The 17,696-nt window shown below is 45.7% G+C and overlaps 1 protein-coding gene across 3 annotated transcripts; it reads right to left on the reverse strand.

Annotated features, from left to right (window-relative positions):
- Positions 1-6,499: 6,499 nt before the first annotated feature.
- Positions 6,500-16,014, reverse strand: HMGB1 (high mobility group box 1). 3 transcript variants are annotated; one of them, XM_042944787.1, is made up of 5 exons: positions 15,956-16,014; positions 10,267-10,429; positions 9,897-10,042; positions 9,233-9,407; positions 6,500-8,199 (listed from the first exon to the last, which is right to left on the reverse strand). In XM_042944787.1, exons 2-5 carry the CDS (start codon positions 10,414-10,416, stop codon positions 8,023-8,025), a joined length of 648 nt encoding a protein of 215 aa, XP_042800721.1. In that variant the 5' UTR covers positions 10,417-10,429; positions 15,956-16,014; the 3' UTR covers positions 6,500-8,022. The 3 variants fall into 3 exon arrangements, with proteins under 3 accessions (XP_042800721.1, XP_042800654.1, XP_042800804.1); XM_042944720.1 differs by lacking the exon at positions 15,956-16,014 and adding an exon at positions 12,662-12,810; XM_042944870.1 differs by lacking the exon at positions 15,956-16,014 and adding an exon at positions 10,744-11,189.
- Positions 16,015-17,696: the final 1,682 nt, after the last annotated feature.

Here is a 17,696-nt window from a genome sequence, read left to right on the forward strand (position 1 = left end):
CACGCAGGCACTAAAAAGAATGCAGAACAGCAATAGCTCATGACATTAACTTCTGTTGAAGACGGACTGTTAAGCAAACAAGGAATATGTCACCATTTTTAGAAAACAAAAGTGTCTATACAACAACCAAAGACAACCCGATTTAAAAATGGGCAATGGCCTTGAATTAGAGAGTTTTCCAAAGGTAGACAATGGCCAACAAGCAATGAGAAGAGGCTCAACATCATTAATAATTGGGGAAATGTGAACCCAGACCACAATGATGTTACTTCACACCCACTAGCATGGCTAGAAAGAAAGAAAGAAAGAAAGAAAGAAAGAAAGAAGAGGGAGAAAGAAAGAAGAGGGAGAAAGAAAGAAAGAAGAGGGAGAAAGAAAGAAGAGGGAGAAAGAAAGAAGACGGAGAAAGAAAAAGAAAGAAGAGAGGGAGAAAGGAAGGAAGAAAAAAGAAGAAAGAAAGAAAGGAGAGGGAGAAAGAAAGGAAGAAGATAGGGAGAAAGAAAGAAGAAAGAAAAGAAAGAAGAGAGAGAGAAGGGAGGGAGAAAGGAAGGAAGGATAAAAAAGGAAGGAAGGAAGACAAAAGAGAGGGAGAAAGAAAAGAAAGGAAGGAAGGAAGGACGGGAGAGGGAGAGAGGAAGGAAAGAAGGAAAGGCAGAAAGGAAGGAGGAAAGAAACATGGGAAATGTTGAAGAGGTTGTGCAGAAATTGGAACACTTCTACATCACTATAGGGAATGTAAAATGGTTCAGCTGCTGTAGACGAGTTTGGTGGTCCCTCAAGCAGTTAAACACAGAACTAGCATACGATCCGGCAATTCCACTCCTAGGTATACACCCCGAAGAGTTGAAGATAGGGATTCCACCATATATGTGTCCACATATCATCACAGCAGCACTAGTCACAGTGGCCAAAGGGGAACAGGCTCAGGGGCCGCCAGTGGACGAGGGGCTAAATGAATTGTGAAACATACACACCAGGGAACATTCAGCTGTAAAAAGGAATGAAGCACAGATTCATACTGCAATGCGGACAAACCTTGAAAACGTTATGCTAAGTGAACGGAGCCAGACACGGAAGGCCACACGTGATTGAATTTGTGGGAAATATCCAGAAGAGGTAAATCCATAGAGATGATGCAGGCTGGTTTCTGCCAAATGCTAAAGGGGAGGGGTAATAGGTATGAGATCTCCTTTTGGGGTGATGAAAACGTCTGGAACTAGACAGGCGGTGGTCGTACAATATTGTGAATGTGCTAAATGCCACTGAATTATTCACTTTAAAATGTTTCATTAAAAAATTTTTTTTTTAATGTTTTTGAGACAGAGAGACACACACACACAGAATCCAAAGCAGGCTCCAGGCTCTGAACTGTCAGCACAGAACCCGACGTGGGGCTTGAACCCCAAACCATGAGATCATGACCTGAGCTGAAGCTGGACGCTTAACTGCCTCAGCCACCCAGGTGCCCCTTAAAATGTTTAATTTTATGTTATGTGAATCTCACCTCAATTTTTAAAATTATAATTATATACATTCAATTAATTAACTCTATGCCAATGTTATATATAAAAAATTAGAAGGGCACACAGTATATTAAGTCTGACTAGTAGTATTGTAGATTTTGATTTTCTTGCTTGTTATCTTTTAGTGAATGCAAATTTCATTCATTATAAGGGGAAACAGTTTTTCAGAAGTCCTTGCAGTGTGCAGTGTGTTGCATTCCGTCCTTCTTGTATAAGCTCATGTTGCAATTCTTTTTGTTTGTTTTTGTTTTATTTATTTTTGAGAGCGCGCAAATGGAGTGGGGGAAGGGCAGAGAGAGAGAGGAGGACAGAGGATCCGAAGCGGGCTCTTCGCTGACAGCCAGCGAGCCCCACGCGGGGCTCGAACCCACAAACCGTGAGATCGTGACCTAGGCCCAAGTCAGACACTCCACCGACCGAGCCACCCAGGCGCCCCTCACGCTGCAATTCTTAAGGACACAGCAGCAGCAGCACATGTTTTTCTGATGCTTCTCTGCCCTTTAGAATCAGGTAGCTTATAAGTTCCTCTGATCGGTCGTATTTTTGTTTTGCCTGGAAGCGTTCTGAGTCCCAGTAAATAGGAGGAGGAAGTCCTGAGAGGGCTCACAGCGATGGCAGAATGTGCTTGCGTATCAACAGGAGAACCCAGGCAGGAAAGGAAGGAGGAGGGAGGATGCCTTCCAGCTCCTTCCTATAGTCCTTACAAGGAAGGGGAAGGAACTCCCGCTCTTTTTTGCGCCTACTGTGAACTTGGCCCTGCTCCATTGTTTTGATGCTGCTTTGGGTCCTTGCCCTGGCCTCGGAAGCTCTGCGGGCCTCTCCACCACTATTCTGCAAAGACACGCAGGGACTGCCGGAGCCCCGGAGCCTTTGCCACTCGCGTGCTGTGAGCCTGCAGGTGCCGTACGAAGGCCACCAAAGCCACGACGACTGTTGTTCCTCCTGCAGCCACCCGCTCTCCGGTGTGTGCCTAGCCCTGCACTATGCCCGAGTCCCAGGAAGGCTGACTTCAGACGGCAGGGCAAGGCCCGAGCCCCCCTGAAGCTCGGGTTGCGGGGTAGGGAGGGGACTGGGACTGGATGTCCTTGCTCTGAGGAGCCTTTCGTCTCAACTCTTCACCCCTTCCTGGGCATCGCACTGGCACCGGAGGGTGTTTAATGAAGCTGCCTGTTTTTCTCCACCTTTAGGAGTATTCCCTCACACCCAATGGGTATTTTGTTTTAGGACCTTTCTTCTCTTACCTGGTTATGTTCAGAACACCTTAGAAGATGATCTCTGAAACCAAATGAACAAAAATATGGTAAAGCCTGGAATGAGAGATTCTCTGTAACCTTAAGGAACTAAGTTTAATTCCACTTTAAAGCTTCTTAACAGGGGCGCCTGGGTGGCTCAGTCGGTTAAGCGTCCGACTTCGGCTCAGGTCATGATCTCGCGGTCCGTGGGTTCGAGCCCCGCGTCGCGCTCTGTGCTGACAGCTCAGAGCCTGGAGCCTGTTTCAGATTCTATGTCTCCCTCTTCCTCTGACCCTCCCCTGTTCATGCTCTCTCTCTCTGTCTCAAAAATAAATAAATGTTAAAAAAAATAATTAAAAAAAAAATAAAGCTCCTTATCACAATTGCATTTGTAAATGCACTTAGAGTATGACCTTCTTTTCTAAAGTACCCTCTCTGGCCAGGAGGTGAAGCAGTGGTCAAGTTTATTCCATTTCAGGCAGATTCTCAATATCCATCCCACTTTGCAAATAACACGCCATCCTTCTAAAGCCCAGAATCGGGCCTGAAGGATCCCTAACTACAATTTGTAGCCTGACTCGCTTCCCAAAACTGCCAGCTGTAGCTCCTGTAATGATCGATACAAAATCTTGCAATCTTTGCTTAAAAAAAGAAAAAAAAGAAAAAGAAAGAAAAAAGAAAAAGAAAGTAAAAAAAAAAAAAAGAACACCCTCCTCAGATAAAACTATCAGATTAGGATGAAGGGTGTTTCTCATTTTTACACAGTGGAAACCTTAAGTATTTCCTTATCGCAGTAACTTTTGAGAGAAATACTTTGTTCGGTAGTTTAATAATCAATAGTCAACCCAAGAGTCTTTCAGTCTTTCAGTTCTGATTCTGCCTTCTTGTGTTTGGGTGGCTCTAAACAAATGGCAATATTTCAGTATTTGAATTTCTCATCTTTAAAAGATGGATAGTATTTCGTGGACCCAAAGAATAACCAGTAAAAATCCCGATTTCTCATAAAAATTAAGATGTTTCACGGGAAGCATAACCGTTTGGGGGGCAATCTGTCAATATCTGCCAAAAATTTTATTTTGTTTTTAAAGTTTATTTGAGAGCCCAAGTGGGGGAGGGGCAGAGCAAGGGAGAGGAGAGAGAATCCCAAACTGTCAGCCCCAAGCCGGACGTGGGGCTCAAACCCAGGAACCAGGAGACCGTGACCTGAGCCAAAACCAAAAGTTGGACGCCCGACTGACAGAACCACCCAGAGGCTCTGGTCTGCCCCAAATTTTAAAACACACATATCCTTCAAGTCAGCAATTCTACTTCAGGAAGTGTAAAGACTTATGCCTAAAAGGAATATACGCCGATACTCATCACCGTGTTGTTAGACACAGCAAAAAACAGGGAGCGTGAATTACCATCAGTACTGATCAGGTTATGGGATAGCATACTATGTGACGTCACTTCTATGTCTGAATTGTACGACTAAAGAGGAAAAGAAAGTACATCGTAAAAACTCACAAGGATCTCTTTAACTGCTCCCCCTTTTGCGGATATTCTGACCATCACTGGCTTCCAGTCTCCACAGACTCGACCCTTGCCTACCATTCCTCGTGCCGTTATTTACAGATCTATCATAATCCCTTCATGTTGTCCCAGATCTTTATTAGTACCTCCCTCTTTTTCAGTGGCTGACCGGAAAGTTCAATTTATATAGAGGGTCCAAACCAACGGGCATGCCCAAAGGCCCAAGTGATTACACTTCCTCCTGGCAGAAATGGTCTGTTTTATTTTAGACCGGAATATGGGCACTGCATATGCTGGGGCGGCCCATTAAGCCGTGCTTGTGTCATCCGGTGTTGTGTGGTGTAGATTTCTACACCACGGCACGTGGTTAAACAGCAGCATTCCTAGAACAGAGCAACATCTTTGTCTTTTAACTCCAGGGAGCAACTTGGCTCCGACCCAGGGAATTTCCCAAGTTATGGCAAGTGTTAGCGCTACCGTTCGTGTCTTTGCTATTGGAAGAGGACAAGAGAACGAACCAGCCTGCATCTTTTGCCGCATAGGGATCCAGACCATCTTCTGGCTTTTCCGTAGTTTTAAAAGGCCTTTCAAGTCATTTAAGAATGAATTAAAAAACCCCACAAATAAAAAAAGCTTGAACTCCCCGCCATCCCTTAACTAATAGAAGACCCTAATTACTAGCCAATGGTTCACACCCAAGCAACAGGAGATTCCCAGCCATAGGCAGCATTCGATTTATTCACATTCGTAGTGATACCGTCATATGCAAAAAGCGGCTGCCAGGTACCGGAAAGAGAGCTATTTCAGGGCCTTTCAGAAGGCGTGTTGTACCAAACTGACCTGTATCTGAACTTTCATCATAGATTACGTGATGCCAAGCAAGGGAGTTGGCCGCATTTCTCACTCAAAGCATCACTATTTTGTCTCTCCAGTGTAGTTTTCCATATAGCTAGTCGCTATACAACTCTACCACCATTTTTCGTCCCTGTGGTGCACAGGACACAAAAAAAAGACTTCCTTTCTCAGACTTGACTCAAGAAAATGAACAGGTCCAGCAAATATCAACACCTCGATGGAAGACTACCAGAATTATAGCAACTAACCTGCCACGGTGCCACCCTTACACAGGCAAGTCAGGGAACTGGGACTTGGGTTTTGATCCACACTCTGATGTTAAGTGCCCCAACTTTAATCCTCAACTTTATACCGACTTTCTTCAGAAAATCTTTATGCCCGGGGTGCCAGGGTGGCTCAGTCGGTTGAGCGTCTCTGGCTCAGGTCACGTCTTACGGTTTGTGAGTTCGAGCCCCGCGTCGGGCTCTGTGCCGACAGCTCGGAGCCTGGAGCCTGCTTCGGATCCTGTGTCTCCCTCTCTCTCTGCCCCTCCCCTGCTCATGCTGTCAAAAATAAACATTAAAAAAAATTTTTTTTAAAGAAAATCTTTATGCCCCTCGTGCTGTGACTACTTCTAAACATTAAAATAGTTCTCGCACGTAAACTTGAAAACAAATCCTCCCAATTGCACAAAGGCTTTATGCTGAATTACCTAAAATTCCAAGCCCTAGGGATACTGCTGAAAACACTACACAGGACTCTATTAGCTTCCTGGTTGAAGACTTTTTCGTCAAGATCTGAAGCCAGTTAACACACCAAAAAACTCGTTCCCGTTCTCAGCATCTGACAACACTGGTAGATGACATACCCACCAAGTTGCAAGTTTCCTTCAGGCAGAATCCACTTTTAATTGGATCCCTTACTAGCAACAGATGTCGACCGTGGCGGTGCCTCTGCTACGGCAAGGATGCGCACGAAAGTCAGGAGATGGGCTTGTTCCTCTTGACTAAGAATTCAATGAAGTTTTACACAACCGAGGCGTCTCCATGGACTTAGAAAATTGGTAAACTCAGCTTTATGATCACTATTGTGTTTTAACTGCTTCGGGTGCCTCGCTTTTGAAAAGCTACTATCTTGTTCAACCCAACATACTGAAAATAAATTTAATTTTTCCGCACCTAGATCTATAGCCTCCTCGGAGAACACGCTCAATTGTTTGACAAAAACTTTTTATCATTAAGCTGTTTGTAGTTATAAACCAAGTATTTTTAAAGGGAAGAACTTTGCCAGACCTTATACTTGTTTAAATGGTGTCGGCTAAGAGATACTATTGGAAAGATTAAAATATGTATATATAACGAAACCTTAAAATCTTAAGTGAAAGCCATTTAACTAATATTTAAAACCTCTGCAATTATTAGTTTATTAGTATCATCCAGGACTCAGATGTTCAGTATTCCTCCTGAAATTACATAAACAAATGCAAATGGAAAGAATCCAAGTCAAAATTATATAACAAAACAGCACTCCATCACAAAAGCGTGTAAAATTACAAGAACGCTATTTTAAAACACTGGCACTTTAAGAGAACGATAATCTCAAAAACCACAAAATTGCCAAATTGTTCCCTAAACTGCTAAGTAGATAAACATGACTCTAATGAATGAGTTTGGGTTTCGTAAAGAAAAATCAAATTCAAATCCGATAACTCCTACTGAAATACAAAGTTTTAAGCGTCTTCTTCCCTCAGGCCTGTTTGATTTATATAAAGGAGCAAACTACAATATAGGAAAATATACCGGATTTTCAGTGTGGCATACATTTTAGAAGTTGGCCCAATTAATTAAAAATACCTTTAATGGAGAGTCAAGTTTCCTAAGAAATCCGTATTTAGAGAAATAGAAGACATTTACAGCCAGCACTTTTTTTTTTTTTTTTTTTTCCAGAGCCTTTGCTGGGACTAATGTCAACAAAAAATCTAATATGGCAGTCTTGTATTTTAAGCTCACGCTTTTGGGGATACATTCTCCGGTCTTCTTTAATGTGGGAACTGCAAATATAACTGCCATTACATGGTAATGGGAGTTAAAGAATGTAGAGTCCTCATGTAAAGATTAGAACATACTTTTTCTCTTAGTCCTTCAAGGACAGACTTTCAAAATGTTTGATTCTACTAATCCCATGCTGTGGTTACTCTTCACTTCGTAAATGTGACTGGGCTATGTGAAATCTGCCATCAACTGATCAAGATTGGAGTTTCAGTTATGGATGAAAACTGTCTCAATTCAACTTTTATTACCCTCATCATGAGTATGCAGGGTGTAGACAGAGCTTTTTATCAGCTAACTATATGAAAAGATAAACACTGTAATAATCCATGTGATCCAAAATGGGCAAAAGCAAAAGACTAGCTTCCCCTCAAGAAGAAAAATTTCAGACCTATGAAAAGGACAACAATACTAATAAAAAAAATTGTATTTACTTAGAAGCATTCAGAATGTCAACAAAACAGCTGCAACTTTTTTTTTTTTTTTGCAATTACAGAGTGGTATTCAGTTAACAGAACAACAATTATTTCGTATAAGCTGCATCAGAGACAACTGAAGATGAAAAAACTACCATCCCCATATATAACTAATTTGTGCTGTGCACCAACAAGAACCTGCTTTAAATTTCCATGCCAATTTACAACCCCCATACTGTACCAGGCAAGGTTAGTGGCTATTGGAAATACCACCGGGACAGGGCTATCTAAAGACACATTCGGTAGTGTGTTAACTATACAAAAAAAGACACTGTACAGTTTAAAAACAAATCTTACACAGCCTTACATTTCAATTTTTTTCTTTAAAAGGAGTGAGTTGTGTACAGGGGGGTTAAATGCTTTATAGACAAGAAAAAAAAACTGCGCTAGAACCAACTTATTCATCATCATCATCTTCTTCTTCTTCTTCATCTTCTTCATCTTCCTCCTCTTCCTCATCCTCTTCATCTTCCTCGTCCTCCTCCTCTTCCTTCTTTTTCTTGCTTTTTTCAGCCTTGACGACTCCCTTTTTTGCCGCGTCAGGCTTTCCTTTAGCTCGGTATGCAGCAATATCCTTCCAAAATAAAGTCAAGAAAAAGTGGAAGGAAAGACAGGACAGTTAAGCAAGGGGAGAAGGAAAAGTAACTTACGAAAAATCAAGATCCCAGTTCCGCGAAAGTAACCACGTATCTGCACTCACCCCGATCCCATAAATGCCCAGGACGGAGGAATGCATTTGAACGCACCGAGAGAATTGCAATTAATAACCCGTAACTCATGGAATGACATGGTCCAATATTTGCAATGTTGTGCGCCTCAATGAAGTACGATTAGGTACCACGTCCTAACTTTAGTTGATTAAAACTAGAATGTAGAGACTTTGATTAAAGGGTAGACACTGCCACCTTCTGAATGCAAAACAGCAATCTACAGGTTTCTATCAGACCCTAATCCAGAGTAGGAAATTTTGTCTTAAAAGAAAAAAAAAGTAAATCTGCCAGCAAGCATGCAATTAAGAAACATCTAGAAATCAACATTTTTCCAGATGACTAAATAAGCTAAAATTTAACTTGCTACTCCTATTCAAAGTATAGGAGATAAAGCTTTTTCTTTATCAACTTACTACACAGTTCAACATAACTTTTTTGAAATTCATAAAGTTGGGATTTCTGTTATTGAAGGAAGGGAACACAAATACTTCAGGACAGGTTTATGAAGGACACGGTCTTCATTATCTTGCCCAGACTATTTTTATGTGTCTGACCATTTAAAATAATCACTTGACTAAAAGTGACTACCAGTAAATTTAAATCAGAGAATAAGAAAGCCAGCTTAAGTGTATGGAAGCTGTACCCAAGTCAAAAAAAAAAAAAAAAAAAAAAAAATTAACAACTGATCTGAACTTCTATACTCTCTGAAGGATGGAAAAGATTTAAGACTACAGCCAGGGGCACACGGAAAGGAGCTGTGAATCTGAAAACTGCATTACACCCCGAATTCTTAGAAATCCAAAGCAAGAAAGTAGGAAATTGAGATGAGGTACCAAGTATAATCTAATGTCGGGCATACCCTTTCCTCATTACACCGAACAAATGCACACTTCTTACCTTTTCATATTTTTCCTTCAGCTTCGCAGCCTTCTTCTCATAAGGCTGCTTGTCATCTGCAGCGGTGTTATTCCACATCTCTCCCAGTTTCTTTGCAACATCACCAATGGATAGGCCAGGATGTTCTCCTTTGATTTTTGGGCGATACTCAGAACAAAACAAGAAAAAGGCCGAACTAAAAAGAGAAATTTAATTTTCAGTTTACTATGGAATGTGTGTTGTCCTGCTATATAAAAGCTGCTGCTGGTTTCTATCAGGCACCGGACAGGGTGCAAATATTAAAATATGCTAAATACCCTTCACAACCAAACCTCCATTCACGGCTATTTGACTTAGGAGGCTACTAATTGAACATGTACTATTGATAAATGCAAGCGCTCCAAAAGCAATTCTGTGAAATTTTAAGTATTTCGGAGAGATGGTATTTCTCAAGAAACAAAAGAAAGGTACATTTAGGAGACAGATTAAGTGAAGAAGGCCAATGTCTAATTCAAATGCTCCTCCCATTCAACAGGAATTCTACTTACAATATCCAAATAGACCAACGTAAGGCACTTACCAGCTAAGAAACTTTTGATTACACACCCCAAACCCACAAGGTGGCTTGCTAAATTTCTATCTGATTCTACTGCAAAACCCTCCTGGAAATAGGTAAGATACTCACGGAGGCCTCTTGGGTGCATTGGGATCCTTGAACTTCTTTTTTGTTTCCCCTTTAGGGGGGATATAAGTTTTCATTTCTCTTTCATAACGGGCCTTGTCCGCCTTTGCCATGTCTTCAAACTTTCCTTTCTCTTTAGCAGACATGGTCTACAAAAGAATCATTTGTAAACTGAAATCGGTAACCCAAATCCTACTAAACTGTCGCAAAAGTACTAACAGGACTAAAACCGGCATCCTTTGCCATGTACTCACTCAGCGGCCTGTTCTAACATCCCTACTCACGTTATGCAAGTGGCACCGAGGCTTTTTAAAGACCTTGATTTGGATTTAAGTTTTTAAAAATCCCTCAATTATGTTTTAAGCCCCCTTACCTTCCACCTCTCTGAGCACTTCTTAGAAAACTCTGAGAAGTTGACTGAAGCATCTGGGTGCTTCTTCTTGTGCTCCTCTCGGCAAGTTTGCACAAAGAATGCATATGATGACATTTTGCCTCTCGGCTTCTTAGGATCTCCTTTGCCCATGTTTAATTATTTTCTAAAAAGAGAGAAAAAGAAATGGTTGAGGTTAGCAATGAAATTATGGGATTCTACGAGCACTTGAACTTTGTGGGGAGTGAATGAAAACCAAAGTTGGGTTGGTTAACACAGTAGTGGCATGAACCTCCCATAATATACCAAACAAGAAAATGGCAGGGATAGCTAATGCCTAGAAGAGGCTATGCCAAGCAAAAAGAAACACACACACACACACACACACACACACACACACACACACACACACACAACGGTCCTCCAGTGTGATCTCAAAAAAGCGTAGACACAATGGCATCCTCATACAGTAATCCTTACTCATCTGCGGGTGTCCGCTCCGAATGAACACCTAGGCGGACATTTAAAAACTTTTTAAAGGCACAAAACCATTTTGTGATCAACAGAACCAGGGACCACAAAACTGGCGCTGCCGGTTCGTGGGTCGGCACCACGTCGGGAACAAAATAGGTGAGGGCCCGAGCGAGTCGGCGTCTGCAAATTACGGGCCTAAACCACCGTCTATCTCAAGTTTTCCCAACGAGGACTTTAAAAATACTCTCTGCACAAAACTTTGCCGGGCGGAGGGAGGAGGAGAAAGCTCCAGCGCCGGGACCCGGGCTGGGGGGGTTGGCGGTGGTATTTGTGCGGCTGCCACCGCGAGGCAGCCTCGTTTCCTATCGGTTTGGCCCCGAGATGTATTTCAGTTCTGACTAAACACGTCCGGTCTGAAGTTTCTTCGAGTAAACAAGGATGAGGGACAAAAGCCACTCCTGCTCGTGGCTCTGCCTGCCCCCCCCCCACCAGGAGTGTTGTTTTGTTTTTTTTTTTTTCAATCTGCGAAAGTCGGGGCGCCTCGCGAGACGGGCCCCGCACACCTTCCCGCCACTCGGCCCCCACCCCCAGAACTTCGGTGGCGGCGGGGCGGCCGAGGAGACGCGGGGCCGCGGCCGGGCCTCCGGGCCCGACCCGCCCGCGCCGGGGCCGCCACGTGCGCCCGCCCGCCCGCCGGCGCAGGCCCCGCAGGCCTCCCCCATTTTGTCAGGCTCGGCGGAGGGAGAAGCCCCGCTCGAAATGGGGGCTGGCTCCGCCCGCGGCCGCCGGGGCCGGCGCGCACGGAATGGCCGCTGCGCGTCTTCCCCGCCTGCGCCGCCGCCGCCGCCGCCGCGAGGGCGAGCGCGAGCGAGAATATGGCTCCTTCCCTTTGTGTGTGTGTGTGTGTGTGTGTGTGTGTGTGTGAGTGTGTGAGTGTGTGAGTGTGAGCGCAGGCGGGCGGGGTGCGCGCCGCGCTCTGGCGCACACACTCGGCCATTACAGCCCGGGGGGGGGAGGGGCGGGGGGCGCGCGGGCCCGGACCCTCCCCCCTCCCGGCCCGCGGGGGTGGGGGGCCGCCCCGGGAGGAGCCCACCGGCCCGCCGCTCCCCGTCCCCCTCCGCGCGGGCCCGCGCGCCCCGGCCGCCCCCGCACGGAGAACGCGGGGCTGGGAAGAGAGGAAAAAAAAAGTTGCCTCGGAACTGCTGCGCCCAGCTCCCCCGCCCGCTCCCGCCCGCCTTGTTTTCTCTCCAGCCAGCAGCGCCGGGCCGAGTCAGCCATGTTCCAGCGAGCGCAGCGGCGCCGCTCCCCCCGCCGCCGAGCCGCCGCCGCCGCCGCCGCCGCCACCGCCGCCGCCGCCCGGGCACAGGCCGGCGGGCCCGGCCCCGCGCCGCCGCCCCCGGCCCACCGCGCCGCCTCGCCCGCAGCGCCCGCCCGCCCGCCCGCGCTCGCCGCCGGCGCCCGGCTCTCTGCGGCGGCCAATGCAGCCCGTGGAAGCGCCGCCGCCTGCCCGCCTGCCCGCCCGCCCGCCTGCCCTCCCGCCGCCGGCCCCGCCGCCCGCCGCCCCCCGCGCACGCCGGCCGCCCGAACATTCGGCCCGGGGGCCGAAAACACGTTAAAAAAATTTTTTTTAATTAAAAAAATTTTTTTTGCGCCAGTCAGCGCGGACGCCGCCGGGGGTGGAAACTCGCGGGGCTCGGGGTTCGCAGCGCCTCAGGCAGCCTGTGGGCCGGGGTTCCGGCGCGGGGCAGGGCTCCCGGCGCCCGAGAAGAGGCTCGCTCCGTGCGCAGTTCCCCCCACGGTCCCCCCTCATTTGCCTTTGTGTGGATCCTGACCCGCCGGCTCCCGGCCGCGGGGATCCGGCCACCGCGCGGGGTGGGGAGCTGCCGGAGGCGCTCTCCCCGCCGCGGCGCTGCCCCAGACTCACCCTCCGCGAGGCACAGAGTCGCCCAGTGCCCGTCTGGCTCTCACTTGCCCCGGCGCTGTCTCTATGGAGCTCAATGTACTGCAATGGCTGTGAGAGCGGGAGCCAGACGCAGCCTCCTCACTCTCTCCGCTCTGTAACATTACTCTCCAGCCAGCGCGGCTCCTATTGGCTACCGCCAACTCACGGGGCTCGCTCATTGGCCCGATACCTCCCATTGTCCTGACCAGAGCCCGTTTGCTATTGGCTGTCTCCGGGGACACGTCATCAAGGATTGAAACAGCGCGCAAATCTGAATGTGTGTGTATGCCGGGCAAAGAGGCTGAGGCGGGAGAGGCAGAGGCAGAGGCAGCAGCTGCTACGGGAAAGCAGAGCTCTATGGTGTATGTGTGCATGTGTCTAACCCAAGCCAGCCCCACACCGGAGCGGCCGCCGGGGCGAAAAGGGCCTGACTTTTCCACAAGTGTCTCCAACTCCTCAGGCAAAAGAGACACTCACAGGCCTCCCCCCCCCTTCTTACCCCAAACTCACTTCCAAAGCCACTGAGATAAGAGGCCCCAGAATTTTAACAGACCTTCAAAAGTGAGGGCGACGGTACGAGATCACGTCCCCTGAAAACTGGGGTGTCTGCTAGTGCAGAGGGGTGAAGGCAGCCAAGATTCGAGCCCCTCAACAGCATATGGTTGCGTTACCCTCTAGATCTCGGGAAGGGCAGGGCTTTTCCTCTAACCAAGTGACACGATCCAGTCAGCCGGTTTTAAAATACCCCTTTTCTGGGCTCATAAGCCGGAACGACAAGCTTGCTGAGCAGCCGAAATCTTGACTCCCTGAACAGGCGTTCAGTTTCACTCTTTCTCTTGGTTTGATCGAGTTTCCCAGCATGTCTAGAACTTTTTATGTAAATACAAAGCACTGTCTTAACTTCCTGGAAATCAAATAATTATTCCATGTAATTAAAGCACAGCTCCCTCGTTCTGATACGGGGTACTCTAGCAGGAACCGTTCGTGAGGGCCTGCTAGAATTAGCAAATTCATTAGAGACCGCATTTTTAACTGTTTGGCTGTTTTCTTTGACTTGGTGTGGATTACTGTTATAATCAAACGAATCCTTGTGATGCTATCTTTCCCTCCCATCACACCACTTAGTGCATCCATGTAACTGCTCTAGGATTACAGCAGTTGTAGGTGTATTGTTACCCGAGGATTAGATGCAGGCAGAGAGTGCGTATGCCCAAATCCACAGGCTGTGGTTTCTCTAACTCACCAAGCTGGCTGGTATTAACAGACATACTTATTACGTCTGTAAAGAAAATGTACTAGCTATCACGGGCCAGTTCTGAAGGCTATCCTTCTATCAGTCTTTTATGAAACTATTATCTATTCCTCCTTAGCCTATGCAGACCACACCCCTATTCGGTTATAACAGACTTCCCCTTTTTCACCCTCTAATGGAATGTTTATACACTTTTAAATCCACCAGCCAATTCTTCCCAAATGTGATAGATCTAAGTTAAAACAAATCATTTTCTTATGTTAATTTCGTTTCTTATATCCACTCTAAGCATCCATAAGCTAATGCGTTTGCTCCCATTTGTTAGGCTCTTTGAGAATAGGCTTCGATAACCTTTCCTGACCTATAGATAACCTTTTTAAAAAGGCTGGTCTCAGGGATTACAGTCCTGTGGAATGGACAATACATACAAATGCACGTGAAAATCAGCATACTATTAATATATAAACTAGCATAACGTACATGCAATATTTAAAAAGCAAACATCTAAAGGTAACTTTTATTTTGTTATTTTCACACATATTTACCCTTGTCTACTTTCTCTATGAATCACATTTTGCGATCCATTCAAATCTACATATCTACCTCAATTCTGCTTTACCTTCTCGAGGCCTATATTACAAAATATTCATAAAAATTGTCTACATTTTAAACGGCGTCCATGATATCAAAATCTGACTATTATTTGAAGATAGCACTATCGGCATTTTTCAGGAGCAATGTTGGATTTGCCCTGTCCCAACGACACGATTTTTACCAGTTTTCTGTAATAGCTAACTCCTGCCAGGCTAAATTCATGGTCACAGAACTGCAGGAAAGTACGGGCCCACACAGGTTTCGATTTCAGCAGGACGGTGCGGTGAGTGATAGGCACTAGATTTAAATAGAGACCTGGGTTCAAATCCCAGCTCTGCTACTTACCAACTTTATAATCTTAGGCAAGTTTTTTTTTTTTTTTTCCCTTCAGGTGTTTATTTAAATTCTAGTTAGCTAACATACAGGACAACATTGGTTTCAGGAGTAGAATTGAGTGACTCATCACATACATACAACACTCAGTGCTCATCATAATGAGTGTTTTAGGCAAGTTTTTTAACCTCTTTGTTGCTTCTTCAATTCTCTCAGTATAAAATGGAGGTGGTCACAGGGTTGTTGGAAAGATTAAACTTTTCTTTCAAAGGTTTCAAATTGTGTCATGCTCATCCCTTCAAACCCATGATTTAGAAAGCATCAAGTACAGTTAACTTGGAGTTTTTCTTTATGATTTTTAATTTTATGAGGGCAGTGGTTGCAAATCTAATGAAGTCTTTTTATTTCAATCCTAGACTCAAACACTAACCTTCATCCATTCTAGTGAAGATGCCTTTATATATTCCCAAGTGTAACAGAGGCCAGGTCAGAGGAATATAAAAACCTCCACTTACAGGCACAACATTTCTCATGTTTGTTTTTCCATTATATAGGGAGGGAAAGGCATAACAAACAAGGAAAGAAGCTTTTCAAGAAAGCCTACAACTTCTAGCTCTAATCCTGCAACCTTGATGTTCACTGATTCATGAAGGTAGACCCCTTCCTTCCTCAACATGAATCACTGGCCAGAAAGTGGCATATCGTGTACGTTAGAGTTCTTGGGTGTTTGATCTTAAATTACAAAGATACCTAATTCAAAAAGCCTGAATGCTCTCTCCCACACCTCATTTAGCTAACTGAACTGCAGACCTTCCCTAATACAGTTTACAGCCTTCCTGAAGCCTGCCTCAATCTCCTCTACGGGATAGGTGACGGGCCTCTCTTCTGCGATCCCATAATATTCTGTGCATTATTTATCGTGTTCACAAGTGTGCTTATCCAGTTATGGGTCTGCTTGTCCGACTGTACTGCATCCCTTAAAGGCAGGCACCCTAGCTTATCTTTGTATCCCAAGCACCTACCAGGGTGCCTGGCATCGGGCAAGCACCAAATAAAGTCTGTTGAATAAACGAATTAACAGCTGAAAGAGTACTTACTGCAAATTATTGTTTTAATCTTCCTCTTCCATCTTTGGAGATAAGCATTGGGGGTCTCTCTAAATCAGAAGGCAGGAAAATAGAGTAATAAGTAATAAGTAAATGTTAGGATACTAAAAGTGAGGATACATGCCAACTGCATCATCATTTTTTGTTAAATGTTGATTTGTTTTTGAGAGGGAGAGAGAGTGCACGCAAGCAGGGGAGGGGCAGAGAGAGAGAGGGGGGCAGAGGATCCGAAGGGGGCTCTGCGCTGACAGCAGCTAGCCCGATGGGGGAATCGGAGCTCGAACTCATGAACCACAAGATCACGACCTGAGCCGAAGTGGGACGCTTCACTGAGTCACCCAGGTGCCCCCGCATCTCAGTTTTATAACTTAACATGGGGAAGATGGGACTGGGGGGCTGGAGGGGATCTCAAATTTAGACAAACACACACATTTTTAGCAGTTAACAGTTTCCAACTCGGCCAAGGTTATTCCTTGTTGGATACGGTGGACTACGGCAAGCCAAATAAGAATTTATCACAGAAAACTGCAAGAATGTCTGCCCAAAGGTTGCTTCCAACAGACATTTGAAACTTAACTCTAATGTAAAAAAATACAAAATGCAGACGGGGCTGTTAAGTCTTTGGCTGAAGGATATTAATTCCTCCCCCAATGCAGTGAGTCCTAAAGTCAAGCTATGTGAATTGTCCTGTTGTTTCGCTTCTCGACAAGGGCCAGGTTCTGAAAAGGAGTAGAAACAGTAAACCAAAATGTCGGATGAGGTCAACCATACTACAGGTCATACATACTTAAAAAGCTTTTTTCTTCAAGGGTGCTTAAAACAAAGGAGAGAGGAAATCAGGAAAAGAAGAGCACAGGTTTGTGAAGTTTGGACTCCGAGCTAGGACACTGAGTTCCAAGTGCCCTCCTCCACCCCCCAGCCCCACGCACATGGACTTCTGGTAGCCCCTAAGGCCTGTGCTCCGTTGCCCCCACTCTTACTTAGGACTAGTGAAACCTTCTCTAATTCGAAAGGATGTTACGGGATAGGCACAAAGCAAGACCAGAGGCAGGGGGCCGAGAGGTGGTGTTACATTTGTCAGTGCGTGGAGAAGCCCAAGCTGGTCCTGAGTTGCTTAAGTATTTCTGCCCCAGCCAGAGTTTTCTGTCTGAATGTGGCTTGCAAGTAGGGAAAGGAGATCAGCTGTGGGCTGCATTGATGGCGGAGGCGGAGAAAACAGTCCTGAAGCTAATTTATACCAATAATATCTCTAGAACTGGAATATTTCACTGGTGATAAGGAAGAGATAGCACACCTTTTCTTAATAAGATGCCTGTTCTCTCGCCAAAGAATGGTACACACGAGGAGGGGAAAGCTTATCAGCAAAACTTTTTGTAAAACAATGATCTAAATTCTTTTTTAACGTTTATTTATTTATTTTTTGAGACAGAGACAGAGCAGGAACGGGGGAGGGTCAGAGAGAGAGGGAGACACAGGATCTGGAGCAGGCTCCAGGCTCCGAGCTGTCAGCACAGAGCCCGACACCGGGCTCAAACTCACGGAGTGCGAGATCATGACCCGAGCCGAAGTTGGACGCCCAACCGACTGAGCCACCCAGGCGCCCCTCCCTGTAGAACAATGATCTAAATCCAACAAAGATCACTCTTTTAGGTCTTGATCTCAAGAACCACATCAACAGCCCAAATTCAACTGCTGTATTGAAAGTGTCACAAACCTTAGGAATCAATGTCTT

Source organism: Panthera leo, chromosome A1, assembly GCF_018350215.1.
Source record: "Panthera leo isolate Ple1 chromosome A1, P.leo_Ple1_pat1.1, whole genome shotgun sequence".
Taxonomy (NCBI): Eukaryota; Metazoa; Chordata; class Mammalia; order Carnivora; family Felidae; genus Panthera; species Panthera leo.

Coding starts and splice junctions, on each gene's coding strand:
- HMGB1 (XM_042944787.1), bottom strand. CDS start 10,416: ATGGGCAAAGGAGATCCTAAGAAGCCGAGAGGCAAAATGTCATCATAT. Junction 10,043..10,266: donor AGTGCTCAGAGAGGTGGAAG/GTAAGGGGGCTT, acceptor ATTCTTTTGTAG/ACCATGTCTGCTAAAGAGAA. Junction 8,200..9,232: donor TGAAGGAAAAATATGAAAAG/GTAAGAAGTGTG, acceptor TTATTTTGGAAG/GATATTGCTGCATACCGAGC.